The sequence below is a fragment of the Crocuta crocuta genome, unplaced genomic scaffold (genome assembly GCF_008692635.1).
Source record: "Crocuta crocuta isolate KB4526 unplaced genomic scaffold, BGI_CrCroc_1.0 scaffold229, whole genome shotgun sequence".
NCBI classification, from domain to species: Eukaryota; Metazoa; Chordata; class Mammalia; order Carnivora; family Hyaenidae; genus Crocuta; species Crocuta crocuta.
Genome location: NW_027536464.1, coordinates 5,104,769 through 5,118,038, shown reverse-complemented (window position 1 = coordinate 5,118,038; position 13,270 = coordinate 5,104,769). Strand labels below are relative to the sequence as shown.

The 13,270-nt window shown below is 57.4% G+C and overlaps 1 protein-coding gene across 1 annotated transcript in view; it reads left to right on the top strand.

Annotated features, from left to right (window-relative positions):
* OBSL1 (obscurin like cytoskeletal adaptor 1) overlaps positions 1-13,270 on the top strand; it is a gene marked incomplete at its 5' end in the record, with an annotated part of 20,182 nt that overhangs the window by 213 nt on the left and 6,699 nt on the right. Inside the window, 11 exon segments of the mRNA XM_077748572.1 lie at positions 1-633; positions 3,233-3,502; positions 3,588-3,839; positions 4,007-4,309; positions 4,488-4,784; positions 6,032-6,304; positions 7,432-7,704; positions 8,434-8,706; positions 11,562-11,834; positions 12,574-12,849; positions 12,927-13,214. The exon segment at positions 1-633 is cut by the window's left edge and continues 9 nt beyond it. Of these exon segments, the coding sequence (XP_077604698.1) occupies positions 1-633; positions 3,233-3,502; positions 3,588-3,839; positions 4,007-4,309; positions 4,488-4,784; positions 6,032-6,304; positions 7,432-7,704; positions 8,434-8,706; positions 11,562-11,834; positions 12,574-12,849; positions 12,927-13,214 (3,411 nt within the window).

Below are 13,270 nucleotides of genomic sequence, written 5' to 3'. Positions count from 1 at the left end.
CCCCAGTGGCCCTGGCGGGGCCCCGGTCCCAGTGGGTGCTGCGGGGGGAGCAGGTGGTCCTGACGTGCCAGGTGGGGGGCCTCCCCGCGCCCGCGCTCTACTGGGAGAAGGACGGGATGGCCCTGGACGAAGTGTGGGACAGCGGCCACTTCTTGCTGGAGCCCGGCCGTGCCGAGAGCGGCCCCGGCGTGAGCCTCGCGCTGCGCATCCTGGCCGCGCGGCTGCCGGACTCGGGTGTCTATGTGTGCCACGCCCGCAACGCGCACGGCCACGCGCAGGCCGGCGCGCTGCTGCAGGTGCACCAGCCCCCCGAGAGCCCGCCCGAGGACCCCGATGAGGCCCCCAAGCCCGTCGTGGAGCCGCTCAAGTGCGCGCCCAAGACCTTCTGGGTGAACGAAGGCAAGCACGCCAAGTTCCGCTGCTACGTGATGGGCAAGCCCGAGCCCGAGATCGAATGGCACTGGGAGGGCCGCCCGCTGCTCTCCGACCGCCGCCGCCTCATGTACCGCGACCGTGACGGCGGCTTTGTGCTCAAGGTGCTCTACTGCCAGGCCAAGGACCGCGGGCTCTACGTGTGCGCAGCGCGCAACTCGGCGGGCCAGACCCTCAGCGCGGTGCAGCTGCACGTCAAAGGTACTGCGGCACCTCGGGGCTGCCCGAGCCCGGGAGAGGGGCCTTCAGCGCTGCCCGGGAGCCGGTAGGGGGAGAGGAGGCGGACTAATAACATACCATTACCTGCCCGCCTCCCACCTCCCACCCCCCAGGGATTCGGATTTAGTAGGTCTCCAGGGTACCCAGAAACTTCTTAGCAAACTTCCTAAGTGATTCTGAAGCCTTGGTGGAAAATCAGCCTTTGATAAACCGCTTTAAGGAGTGATTGCTGTACCAACCAAGAGGGAGTACGTCTAGTCCAGTGGATTTCATCCTTTTTTGTTTTACCCCCCTTCCCTCAGTGGAAATCCCACGTGGGGCCCCAATGTCTGAGACTGATGTAAGGAACATTTTATGGGTATACGTTTCTAGGTGCAGATTTGTAACTATCGTGAGAACAAGGGTAAGACAAGGCCGCATTCACAACTGGGTCTAGTCTGTGAGTCCTGGGGGAAAGTCTGGCTGCAGGCGACACATGGAGAAACTCCTGATTCACACCACAGGTAGACTTGAGGGAGGGGGGAAAAATGCCCTTTCAGGAGACTGCTTTCCTGTTTTGAAGGAAGAGGAAGGTGAAGGAGAGGAAATTTCCATTTCAAAGCTGAGTCACCAACGGTATCTAATAACATTAGACACGTTGCTCATATAAACAGAAAACTCAGAGGGGGAAAAAGCACCCCAAATTCCCACTGGAAGGTAAAGCTCTCCAGAATAGGGGTTCCTCGAAACTCGAGGGATTGTACCTTCCCTAGCTATTACTCAACTTGTCCCCTCAGAGTAGGAAAAGTGGGCAAATTTCCTGAGCCGTGCTGTGGCACCTGTGTTTCGGTGGTGAGGTCTGATGTGCACAGACTGCACTAAGGCCATCAGGAAAGAAAAGCCCAATGGGAAGCTCTGTCTTCCAGAGGTGCAGGACAAGCAGCTTCTCCAGCGGCCTGATAAACCCGTTGGTTGTTTCTGTCATCGTGCTTTCTTTTTATAAAATGCAGTTTTTTGCTTTTTAAATTTTTTTTAACATTGGTTAATTTTTGAGAGACAGAGTGTGAGTAGGGGAGGGGCAGAGACAGAGGGAGATGCAGAATCAGAAGCAGGCTCCAGGCTCTGAGCTGTCAGCACAGAGCCTGACATGGGGCTTGAACTCACCAACCATGAGATCATGACTTGAGCTGAAGTCAGACGTTTAACTGACTGAGCCACCCAGGCGCCCCTGTAAAATGAAGTTCTGACAATGACTTTTTTTTTTTTTTAGTGTTCATTTATTTTTGAGAGAGAGAGAGACAGAGTGCAAGTGGGGAGGGACAGAAAGAGAGAGGGAGACACAGGATCTGAAGCAGGCTCCAGGCTCTGAGCTGTCAGCACAGAGCCCGATGCAGGGCTTGAACTCAGGAACCGCGTGATCATGACCTGAGCCAAAGTCCAACACTTAATGGACTGAGCCACCCTGGTGCCCCTGAAAATGACTATTTTACGTTTTAAGTTTTATTTATTTCTTTATTTTGAGAGAGAGCGCAGGCACTCATGCACCAGGAAGGGAAGGGGAAGAGAGAATCCCAAACAGGCTCCACGCTGTCACCCGACACAGGGCTCGAACTCACAAACCGTGAGACCATGACCCCAGCCAAAGTCAAGAGTCAGACACTCAACTGACTGAGCCACCCAGGCGCCCCTGTTTCTTTAAGTCTGAATCGTGCTTTAAAAAAAATCATTTTGTTTATTTTTTATTTTTTTCATCATGATAATTGCACCCTTTAATCTCCATCCCCTATTCCCCCCACCTACCTCCCCTCTGCTAACCATCAGTTTGTTCCCTATAGTTAAGAGTCTGTTTCTTGGTTTATCTCCCTTTTTTAATTTTTTTCCTTTGTTCTGTCTCTTAAATTCCACATATGAGTGAGGTCATATGATATTTGTTTTTTTGGGTTTTTTAAAAAATGTTGTATTTATTTTTGAGAGAGAGAGAGAAACAGAGTGAGCAGGGGAGGGTCAGAGAGAGAGGGATTTACCGAATCCGAAGACAGGCTCCAGGCTCTGAGCAAGCTGTCAGCACAGAGCCCGACGTGGGGCTCAAACCCACGAACTGTGAGATCATGACCTGAGCCGAAGTCAGACTCTTAACCGACTGAGCCTTTGTTTATCTCTGACTGACTTCTTTCCCTCGGCATTATACGCTCTAGCTCTAGCTAGAGTGAAAACGACTAAAGGTCTTTAAAAATGAAATTCAGCTCAGCCCCTTGCAGAGTTTGTGTAGTGCCTCTGATGGACCCCAGGGAACAGCTGGGAAATCACCAATGTAGCCCAAGCCCTTCCATCCCTTTCCCCACTTGAAAGTCAGGAAACTGAGGCCCACAATCATGAAAATGGCCTTGCTTGAGGTGACATGGCTGATGAGTGTCAGGGTCAGGTGAGAATTTGGGCTGCCGGACTTCTCTTCTGGTGGATTTTCTGTGATTCGGGAATACCTGCTGGCCATGGGAGAAAAACGGCAGGAGCTGACTCGGGTTCGGGCAGTTGCTAATGCAGGGAGTCCTTCCCCTGGTCTGGCTCTCTCCAGAACCTTCTCCTATCTCTCCCCTCCCCGCAGAGCCCCGCCTGCGCTTCACCAGGCCCCTGCAGGATGTGGAGGGCCGGGAGCATGGGATTGTCGTGCTGGAGTGTAAAGTGCCCAACTCCCGCATCCCCACGGCCTGGTTCCGTGAGGACCAGCGCCTGCTGCCCTGCCGCAAGTACGAGCAGATCGAGGAGGGTGCCGTCCGGCGCCTCATCATCCACAGGCTGAAGGCAGACGACGATGGCGTCTACCTGTGCGAGATGCGGGGCCGGGTGCGCACGGTGGCCAACGTGACAGTCAAAGGTGGGCTGGCCAGTGGGAGGGGGCCGAGGCTGAGACAGGCGGCTGTCCAGACCCCAGGCCCAGCGAGTCCCCATCTGTGTCTCAGGGCCCATCCTGAAGCGGCTGCCTCGGAAGCTCGACGTCCTGGAGGGAGAGAATGCGGTGCTGCTGGTGGAGACCCAAGAAGCCGGGGTCGAGGGGCGCTGGAGCCGCGATGGGGAGGACTTACCAGCCATCTGCCAGAGCAGCTCTGGCCACATGCACGCCCTGGTCCTCCCAGGGGTCACCCGAGAAGATGCCGGCGAGGTCACCTTTAGCCTGGGCAACTCGCGCACCACCACCCTGCTCAGAGTCAAATGTGAGGGCAGGAAAGCCCGTGGGCAGACTCCTCGAGGGCCGGATGGCGGGGCCAGGGCAGGAGGGTGACCAGACGCCAGAGTCTGGGGTGGCAGAGCGGGGAATCGAGCAGGGAGGGCTGTGGGAGGCTGGAGCAGGGCTGGAATGCAAACCCTCCCTCTGTCTCAGGCGTCAAGCACAGCCCCCCAGGCCCCCCCGTGTTGGCAGAGATGTTCAAGGGCCAAAAGAACACCGTCCTGCTGACCTGGAAGCCCCCCGAGCCGGCCCCTGAGACGCCCTTCATCTACCGGCTGGAGCGACAGGAGGTGGGCTCCGAAGACTGGATCCAGTGCTTCAGCATCGAGAAGGCCGGAGCCGTGGAGGTCCCGGGGGACTGCGTGCCCTCCGAGGGCGACTACCGCTTCCGCGTCTGCACGGTCAGCGAGCACGGCCGTAGTCCCCACGTTGTGTTCCACGGGACTGCTCACCTCGGTGAGTCAATCCCTCCAGACTCGCCCATTGGTGGCCGTGTCCCCCATCACAGCCGCCTCTTCCTTTCTCCTCCCTTCCCCAGCCTTTGGTCCCCGTCGCGTATTATACCTGCCGCCGGCCACCTCTTGTCCGCTGCCAGCCTTCTGGTTCTGATGGCGGCACTCTGTCCCCATCGCAGTGCCCACAGCTCGCCTGGTGGCCGGTCTGGAGGATGTGCAGGTATACGACGGGGAAGATGCGGTCTTCTCCCTGGATCTTTCCACCATCATCCAGGGCACCTGGTTCCTTAACGGGGAAGAGCTCAAGAGTAACGAGCCGGAGGGCCAGGTGGAGCCTGGGGCCTTGCGGTACCGTATAGAGCAGAAAGGCCCGCAGCACAGACTCCTCCTGCAGGCCGTCAGGCACCAGCACAGCGGGGCCCTGGTGGGCTTCAGCTGCCCCGGCGTGCAGGACTCGGCTGCGCTCACCATCCAAGGTTGGTGCTTGTGGGGACCAGGGAGGATGCAGAAGTCCTTGGTGGGCTCAGATGGAGGGCTCAGTGGTCCAGAAGGCCAATTGCCGCCTACGTACAATGTATAGGGAACTCTTTGTTACCTTCATCAGCAACATAGTCAGATTCCCTGGAGTGCTTTGTGGTTTGCGGAATTCTATTACGTTTGTTATCTGAGAGGCATGGCGTCTGGGACCCTAGTCCCTGACTGCTTCCTGCCCTGTCGTGTAATCAATAACATTATCAGAGCAACTTCCTGTGGTGTTGGGCACCATCCCAATCATTTTACATGCATTGATTAACATGGGTCTCTCAACAGCCCTTATAAGTTAGGTTCTTTTTTTTTTTAATTTTTTTAATGTTTACTTTTTAATATACAGAGCACAAGTGGGTGGGGGCAGAGAGAGAGAGAGAGGGAGACACAGAATCCAAATCAGGCTCCAGGCTCTGAGCTGTCAAGCCCAGAGCCTGAGGCGGGGCTCGAACTCACAAACCGTGAGACCATGACCTGAGCCGAAGTCAGCTGCTTAACCAACTGAGCCACCCAGGTGCCTCAAGATAGGTTCTTTTGTGAGCCCATATTACACATGGAGAAACTGAGCCACAGAGGGGTTAAGTGACTCTCCCAGAGTCACCGAACAAATGAGTGCTGGTGCTGGGTTGTGAAAGCCAGGCAGTCTGGCTCCAGAATCACACTGTGCTACCTGCGGAAACCGGGAAGGNGGGGGGGTGGGGGTGAGGATCTGAAAGTGTGGGGGACATGTGGCATTTGCCATCTCATTGTCGCTGGAGTTTGTCAGGCCAGTCAAGGAATTCCTCGGTGGTCAAGCACAGGGCCCGGAGGCGGTCAGCTGCCGGCATCCTAGGAGGGGCCCAGAGTACGAACCAATAACCAGATAGCATTTTCAGAATGCGATCTGGGACCCCAGACTCAGGTTTGCCTGCCTGCCGGGAGGGCTGGTTTATAATGCAAATTCCCTGGCCCTTTACAGGCCTGTGCAGGTCTAAGAATTTGCATTTTTCAGTAGACTCCCTAGGAATTCTGTGCACTCAAGCATTGCTCTTGAGAACTGGTGTGTAAGCCCAAAACTAATATTTTTTCAATTCCAACAAACGTGTAGACCCAGCCATTGTCTGGCCTGATGTATCACCCCCCTGCACCAGAGAGGGGTGCCTGTCCCAGGTAGAGCATGACGAGAGTGCTGCCTGTGCCCACACTTCTCCCCACACAGAGAGCCCGGTGCACATCCTGAGCCCCCAGGGCAAGGAGTCGTTGACCTTCACGACCTCGGAGCGGGTGGTGCTCACCTGTGAGCTCTCCCGGGTGGACTTCCCGGCGTGCTGGTACAAGGATGGGCAGGAGGTAGAGGAGAGCGAGTCGCTGCTGGTGAAGACGGATGGGCGCAAACACCGCCTGATCCTGCCGGCCGCCGAAGTCCGAGACAGCGGCGAGTTTGAGTGCAGAACAGAAGGTGTCTCGGCCTTCTTCAGCGTCACCGTCCAAGGTCAGCAACTATGGTGGTCTGCGGCTGAGGTTGACTCCGGGGAGCCATGCAAGCCCTGCCCCTGGTCTGCCTGCTTGGGGGTCCCTTCCAGGGAGAGCCTAGGGGGCCAGGGGACATGTTCTCAAATGATTTCTGTATTTGCTTCTTAATCCTTCCGTGCACCAGCACCCTCCTGCGTACTTGCCTTCCACATGCCCTGGGCTAGGGAGATGGTGGGGAACGGAAGTCCAATTAAGGGAAGGAAACACATGTGCTAACGTTTATTGAGCACCTGCCACGAACCGAGCATTATGTGAAACGCTTGAAATATATAGCGTGTCGTGTAATCTTCCCAACTGGATGAGATGCCTTAGAGCTTGAACACACAGATGAAGAAACTGAGGCTCAGAGAGGTTATGTGACTTACCCATCATCACACAGCCGTAGCTGGGTTCACACCCAGGTCTGTGCTTACCCTCTTGGCCCAGGTAGTCAGGGTCGAAGGGAAGCTTTATGAGCAGTGGCCCAGTGGTTCTCAAGCCAGTCCATGTTCTGGCTGCTTCAGAACCAGCTGGGAAGCTTGTTATCAATGCATACGCCCAGGCCCCCCAGCTCTCCAGCGCCAGACTATCCAGGGGAGAGCCTGGGGATCCACTCTGGGAGGGCAGCTTGGGAACCATTGATTCAGCTCAGCTCGCTTTGAGTGGACTTCCTGTTTCAACCCCATTGCAAGGAGGCTCTGTAACTGCTGCCCACATGCACCCAGCGACAGGGAACGTACTACCTGTAGAGAGCAGCTGTCTCACTGTGGCATCTAAGTCGGTCCCACTTCCTGCCCAGCCTGGGGCCTGTACTCCGGGGGCTCCCTTGTAAAAACAGCGGCAAGCATGGCCCCAGTGTGGCCCATAATAGTAACCTCCTCTCAGCCTAGGCAAAGGCTGGCTGTGCCTCTCCCTCCCCCGTGTCCCCGCCCAGCCACCCCCGATCCTGTGGGGACCCACAGCACACAAAGGTGTCTCCATTGCCTCACCTGCCATGCCGTCATTGCTTCGGACCACCCTGCACAGCATGGCCTGAACCCTCCCAGTGTCCCCTGGGGAGGAGACTCTCTCCCCATGTGTGACCGTGTCTTGTCTGCTTCCCACCAGACCCCCCGGTGCATATCCTGGACCCCCAGGAGCACGTGTTTGTGCATGCCATTACCTCCGAGTGTGTCATGCTGACCTGTGAGGTGGACCGAGAGGATGCGCCCGTGCGCTGGTACAAGGATGGGCAGGAGGTGGAGGAGAGTGACTTCGTGGTGCTGGAGAAGGAAGGGCCGCACCGCCGGCTGGTGCTGCCTGCCGCCCAGCCCGCCGACGGGGGCGAGTTTCAGTGCGTCGCTGGGGATGAGCGCGCCTACTTCACCGTCACCATCACAGGTGCGGGGACGGGCAGGCCCGTGTGACGCCACCTGGCAGCTGTCACATTCTCCCCGCTGGCCCACTGTTCCCAGGCCCTCTTCCCTCCCTTCCCAGCTGATCGCATGCCCCTCCTCCGTCTGCACCCTGGGATTCGGTCACCCACCAGAAATGCATTGTCATAAACACTGGTCAGGGCTCCACTTGTCACAGGGAACCTCTGCCCCTTTCCATTTTCTGGTGAAGGAGAACCTTTAGGAATGCAGAGCTCTCCTGCGGGCCTGGGTCTAGGGCAAGTGAGCCCTCACACCAGAGGGGTCGGAAGATCTCAAATACGGGAGACCCTGGTTCTACCCGGGCACCTAACCCACCTCTTCCCAGCCCCACTTTACATGCTGCCCCTGCCCCAACCCAGACAGTGCAGAACATTTCTATAGCAAAGGCTGACACCAAGGTCCCAACGGTGCCACCGTGCCTGTGATGTGCTTTGGCGACTGTAGTTGTGTCTCCAGATGGGTGTGGCTGTCCCAGCAGCTAAGACACCTAATCCAAAGGAAGACTCTCTTTTTTTTTTTTTCCTTTTTTCCTTTTCTTTTTCTTTTTTTATTGTGATGACCCCTGGGCGTTAGATGTAAGTGGGAGGGCTCTCTTCTTCAACACGTGGCCCGCTTCCAGGAGGAGGGAACAGGCATGGATCAGGAAGGGCAGCTGGGCACATGGCTCCCAGCTATGACTGTCCCTGTCCTGCAGATGTCTCCTCGTGGATCGTGTACCCCAGTGGCAAGGTGTACGTGGCAGCCGTGCGCTTGGAGCGTGTGGTGCTGACCTGTGAGCTATGCCGCCCGTGGGCTGAGGTGCGCTGGACCAAGGACGGTGAAGAGGTGGTGGAGAGCCCCGCGTTGCTCTTGCAGAAGGAGGACACCGTCCGCCGCCTGGTGTTGCCCGCCGTCCAGCTGGAGGACTCCGGCGAGTACTTGTGTGAAATCGATGACGAGTCGGCCTCCTTCACCGTCACTGTCACAGGTGTGGGTTCACCCCAGCTGCCCGGGGTCACCAGAAGACAGTCCTGAGCCCTTGGGGGAGCTGGCCACCTACTCCCTAGTTAGCACACTGGGGAGGAGGGACGGGGGGAGGGGTGGGCTGCAGGTGGATGTGCCAAGGCTTCCCGGAAGACCCCAGGGCCCTGATTCTCAAGTAAGCAGGCTCCTCCCCAGCACCAGGGCCAGGAAGAGCGGTGCTCCACTGGCTCATTTACTGGGCGCTTCCCACATGCCACCAGACCCCGAGCCAGGTGCTGCAGGTAACTGCTGCGTGAAGCATGCACCGTCTGTGTTCTCAGAGAGCTTCCGGTCTAGCGGGGGATGCAGCTGTTAACCACGGGTCGCAAACGGGCAGTCCGTAGGGCTCCACGCAGCCCACAGATGTGTTTTGTTTGGCCCGCAGAGTCTTACCAAAGTCAGGACAGTTCACATAACAATCCGGAGTTATGCGTCCTCTTGAAAAAGCCGAAGACCCGGCGGCTCTGGTCTCGATTCCCCACATGGCGACGAACAGCTGGTGCTGAGTAGCAGCCGACCCGCACTGTGGGGGGGAGGCGGGGGGCATTCCCCTGCCCTGCCCACGCTGCTGTTCCTCTCTGCCTCTCCCCACACCGCTTCAGCCACTCACCTTACTACCTACCTGGCCCGTGGGGGCATTTGAGTTTGCGACCCCTGTGTTAAACCAATAAATACACAAATAAATGTACAGTCAACACGTTGTGACAAGTGATGTGAAGGAGCAGAGGGCTGGAGAGAGAACAGGAGAGGCACGGAGGGCTGTGGGAGACCGTCACCGCGCCCCCAGCCCCACACACCCCCCCAGGCAAGCAGACAGACATGCCCACTTCCCTCCAGGAGTGCACAGCCTCCAGCAAAGCCAGACACGTTAGAGGGTTTCAGAAGGTCGGATTGTCCAGTGTTGTGACAGAGGTACAGAGGGAGCTCGAGGCTGGGGGTTTGCTAACCTTGTCGGCCAGCAGAAAGTGCCTTCAGACCAGATACTTGGGGGCAAGGGCTGAGTAAGCTAAGTGGGGTCAGGTTCGGGCTGGAGGTAGAGGGAAGAAGGTTCAGAGCTGGAAAAGCACGTGACGGTGGTTCAGTGTGGACAGCACAGGGCTGTAGGCTACAGCGCCAGTCCTGGTGTGGATGTGCGGCTTGGGGGAAGTGTCAGGGGGGGTTCGCAGGGCCTGGCAGCTCTGGGTGGCACAGAAGAACCATGCTGGCTGCACTGGCACCGCCTTGTTGCCCTGTCTTCCGCTCTGCCCCAGCGGTGATGCCTCAATCCGGGCTGAGCTGCCTAGGTGTCCCACCCCCCCACCGCACGACTCCTTGCACCATGCATAGTGCAGCCTGGCACACACAAGCCCCAGAGCCACAGAGGCCTTTCTGTGCATCTTTTCTCCTGTAGGGACCCTTTCAAGCTCTTCGGCCCCACACCGGCCCCCGGCCAGACACAATGGCAGCCACACACCTTTCAGCCCACATCTGGCCTCCCCACAAAACACCAGATTCTTCACAGAGAAGTTCACACAAGCACCACCCGGGCTCTGGGCCAGGGGTAATCAACCCTGATGCCAAGCCGAGGTCCCGCAGCTGTGCAGACACCCCAGTACTGTCACGGCACCTTGTCCCCACCCGGCTGCTCCCGTCACCTCCCCCGCTCCTCAGGCAGGGGTAGATCTCGCGCTGCAATCTACCAGACTTGCTGGACCCCGGAGAACCAGCCTGCATTCTTTAGGGAGGTGGGCTGTGGAGGCAGAGGACTTGAGTGTGTGCTGGTGAGCACGTCTGCCCATGCGCACCTCTGCAAAAACAGTGGGACCGGGAAGCTAGCAGTTCCTGAGGTTAGCCACGAGGTGGCTGCATGTTAAAGGAGCTCGAAAGTGTCTTGGAAACTAGAAGATTCTGGGAGCCGGTCAGGGTGCATGGGAGCATGGCGAGGCTCCGACTCAGTGCATCAGTCACCTCCAGTGTTGACATAGGTCCTTTCCTGTGGAGGAGTGACCACTTTGGAGCAGTTGGAGATGAATTCCCAGCATCAGCACTTAGCATCCCTAGGGAACTCCGACAGGTGTTGGCAACTCTTAGGCCCAGATGCAAAAATCATTACTGAGGGCTGCAAGCCTTGGCTTTCAATCCCTTACCAATGCTCACAGAGCCTGAGCCTCCCTTTAACAGATGGTGGTTCTTCCTTGAGCCCTCGAGTACACGTACCCAGCTGTGACCTTAAAGAGATGAGTTCATCACTCTTTGCCTCAGTTTCTTCATCTGGAAAACAGGGATAGAATGATACCTACTTCTTAGGGGTGCTGTGAGGGTTCAATGTGTAAAGTGCTTAGGGCCGTTCCTGGACCCTCAGGAAATAGTATAGAAGCATTTGCTGTTACAGATCTACGATCCTTTATTCGCAATTCTGAAATCCAAAAAACCTCTCAAAATCAAAAGTCGTTTTGTAGGTTTGGTCTTCAAAGTCATTTCAGTAAAACCTGACCTTGACTGCTGTGAAACCATTTCTGCTCTTTAATTACCTTGCTTAGAGTGAGTATATGTTACACTGTGGAAATGTTAGTGTGGTTGGTGGGGGGTGGGGTGCCCCAGTGGGGGCTAAGGGTTCGAGGCAGGTATGTGATATATAATAAATGCACCGTTTTTTCTGGGATCTGAAACATTCTGGATTCACACCTCTGGCCCCAGGGATTTCAGAGGGTAGACTGTGGACCTGTTATTCCTCGTTATTATTATCCTTCTCACTCTTATTGTTGTGAGCGACAGGAACCTCGTGCTGCCAGGGAGGCTGGCGGTGAGTTTGTGACGGCCTGTGATTGCCCCACTCTGCAGAGCCCCCAGTGTGCATCATACACCCCCGGGATGAGGTGACCTTGATCGCCGTGAGCCTGGAGTGTGTGGTGCTGATGTGTGAGCTGTCACGGGAGGACGCCCCCGTGCGCTGGTACAAGGATGGGCTGGAGGTGGAGGAGAGCGAGGCCCTGGTGCTGGAGAGTGACGGGCCACACCGCCGCCTGGTTCTGCCTGCGGCCCAGCCAGAGCAGGGGGGCGAGTTCGTGTGTGACGCCGGAGATGACTCAGCCTTCTTCACTGTCACCGTCACAGGTGGGCACCGTGGGGAGCTAGGGAGGGAGAAGGCCGAGGGACAGACACCCAACTTCTCACTTCCTGCTTCTTAAGGGCGCCCACCTGCCCCACACAGCCTGCCCCTCCCCCAGACTCTCCATTCTCAGCCATCAGAGAGCCCTGGCTTGCCCAGATCAGGCCAAGATAGTGCCTAGAGAGAGCCCAGCAGTTAGGAGCATTCATTCATTCATTCATCAAATATTTATTGAGCAACTACTATGCGCTCAGCTCTGTTCTGGGGATAGGGATAGAGTAGCGAGCCAGTAAGAGAACACCTCCAGTCTTTGTGGAGCTCAGATTCTAGTGAGGACAGACAGACAACCAGTAGGTGATGATAAGTACCTCAGAGGTGAAATGGAGAAAGAGCATACGGAGTGGAGGCATGGTAGTATGGGGTGTGCATTGGGGTCACATCAGTCTGGGTCTGTCTGTCTATCCATGGGACCTTGGACAAATCACTTTCCTCTAAAGAGGCTTCAAGTCCTTATCTGTAAAGTGAAACCAACATCAATGCCATTCTCGGGAGTGTCAGTAGTAGCTGCGAAAGGAGCTGCTGTGTGCTTAGCACAGCGCCGGGCATACAATAGGTGCCCCCAGATGGTAGCCAGACCAGTCCCAAGAACTGCTCTGGAAAAGAGACGGTGCTGAGAAGCCAGCGTGAGCGGGTGGGGGCCTTGCTGGCTGGGCCTGAGTCCCTTTCCCTCTGTCTGTCTGCCAGCCCCGCCAGAGAGGATCGTGCACCCGGCAGCTCGCTCCCTGGACCTGCAGTTCGGGGCCCCGGGGCGCGTGGAGCTGCGCTGCGAGGTGGCCCCTGCCGGGTCCCAGGTGCGCTGGTACAAAGACGGGCTGGAGGTGGAAGTGTCGGACTCACTGCAGCTGGGGGCCGAGGGGCCAGCTCGCACCCTGACCCTGCCCCACGCCCAGCCCGAGGACGCCGGGGAGTATGTGTGCGAGACTCGTGACGAAGCTGTCACCTTCAACGTCAGCCTGGCTGGTGGGTGCCTCCTGCCAGCCCGGGTGCGGGAGGCGGCAGTAAGCCCGAGCTGACGTGCTCTTCCTCTCTCTGTCCAGAGCCCCCCGTCCAGTTCCTTGCCCCAGAGGCAGCCCCTGCCCCGCTCCGTGTGGCCCCTGGGGAGCCAGTGGTGCTGAGCTGCGAGCTGTCCCGGGCTAGTGCCCTGGTCTTCTGGAGTCACAATGGGAGGCCGGTGCAGGAGTGCGAGGGCCTGGAACTCCATGCCGAGGGCCCCCGCCGCACCCTCTGCATCCGGGCCGCAGACCTGGCCCACGCAGGCCTCTACACCTGCCAGTCCGGGACAGCCCCGGGGGCCCCCAGCCTCAGCTTCACCGTCCAAGTGGCCGGTAAGTACGGCCTGAGCAGAAAGCCTGAGAGGGTCGCACCCCCAGACCCATATGGA